The sequence below is a fragment of the Gossypium hirsutum genome, chromosome A08 (assembly GCF_007990345.1).
Source record: "Gossypium hirsutum isolate 1008001.06 chromosome A08, Gossypium_hirsutum_v2.1, whole genome shotgun sequence".
Classification (NCBI taxonomy): Eukaryota; Viridiplantae; Streptophyta; class Magnoliopsida; order Malvales; family Malvaceae; genus Gossypium; species Gossypium hirsutum.
In genome coordinates, this window is record NC_053431.1 from 105,241,184 (window position 1) to 105,242,549 (window position 1,366).

Genomic DNA, 1,366 nt, shown 5'->3' on the forward strand with positions numbered 1-1,366 from the left:
GTAAAAAAACTATATTTCTAAATTTTGAATACACAAAGATTGCATACAGAATTAGACCTATTGAGAAGAAAACTCACTTCGTCTGATATAATATTTACATAAGATTGCCGCCGCATCTTCCGGTTTATCCTCTAAAAACATGCTCCTCTCCTGATCGATGATCGATGTACTTAATCCAGCGGCTAGGACACTTCTTGTTCCTCACAACCCCCCTATTAGCTCCTGCATGAGCAACATGTAATCCCTGCCCTACCGGTAAGAACAAAGATCTCACGACACGTGCCCCTTTTTCAAGCACCCCATGCCATCTAAACCCAGAAATGCCCCTATGGCATGCATTCTTGCATGCCAATACCGCACCGTCATGATTCAATTTAGCACACCTTAAAACCGTAGCGAAATCCTTTCGCTTTAAGTCCACGACCAGGAAATCCACATCGTGGAGCCCCTCCATCACTTCCTCCGCTTCTCCGACGATCACCGCCGTCGATGACAAGGTCCCGGATTCCTCCATGGCCTTGATGTAGCCCAATCTTGACCGTTCATCCGGGACTACGCACATGTGTCTTCCGCACGTGTGACGCGCCGCTACGGCGAGGCCTACGCTGGTTGCTATGGGACTCCCGTACGACCACGATTCCACTATCAGCTTCGAGTTCCAGCCGGCAGCCATGGCTGATAGGAACTCCGACACGCCTGGCTCTTTGAAATTTTGACACTGCAAATTAGCTAGCTATTAAAATACAAAAAGAAATAGATCCATGGGTAAAAGGCTATGGAAAAGGGAAACTTACTTACCAGCGCTTTAACAGTGTCTAGATAAGCTTTTGAAGCTATTTCTTGAGACCAAACCATCTGGATCATACCGCTCTTTATGAATTTTCTCCAGTTTTTTTCTAGATTTCTTTTATTATGTATTTTTTTGCAGTGGAGTTGTTAGTTATAGCTTTTAAATGCTTGCAAGGTGGGTGCAGGAGAAAGGCCAACGTTGACATTCGCTTACAAAATTGGAAATTTAAAAAGACGTATAAGCTTGCCCTTCCTTGTGAGATGATAACTGATAAGCAGCGCTAATTGCCTCACCACACTAAAATTACTAATATTCAATCCAATTTAATGTCTCTACACTTGAGTTGAGATATAATGGCATCAAAATGTTTACTGTTCCCTTCAACACAAACAAATTACAAATTAACAATACTAAAACTTGTACATAACAATAGTTGACGATGAAATTTCATTACTCGTATTTTTTTCCTTTTTGGTAATAAATAGAAGTTACAAACTATTAATCACTGCTATTTGAGTGCAATGTTCCAAAATAATCCTGTTGAAGAATATCAATTAGTCGAGACGAATGAGAGTC

At 41.3% G+C, this 1,366-nt stretch overlaps 1 protein-coding gene across 2 annotated transcripts; it reads right to left on the reverse strand.

Annotated features, from left to right (window-relative positions):
- Positions 1-1,091, reverse strand: LOC121204479 (uncharacterized). Of its 2 annotated transcripts, none has more exons than XM_041074309.1 (2): positions 795-1,091; positions 1-718 (listed from the first exon to the last, which is right to left on the reverse strand). In XM_041074309.1, exon 2 carries the CDS (start codon positions 671-673, stop codon positions 125-127), a length of 549 nt encoding a protein of 182 aa, XP_040930243.1. In that variant the 5' UTR covers positions 674-718; positions 795-1,091; the 3' UTR covers positions 1-124. The 2 variants fall into 2 exon arrangements, with proteins under 2 accessions (XP_040930243.1, XP_040930242.1); XM_041074308.1 differs by having other exon boundaries at positions 799-1,084.
- Between the last annotated feature and the right edge of the window lie 275 nt (positions 1,092-1,366).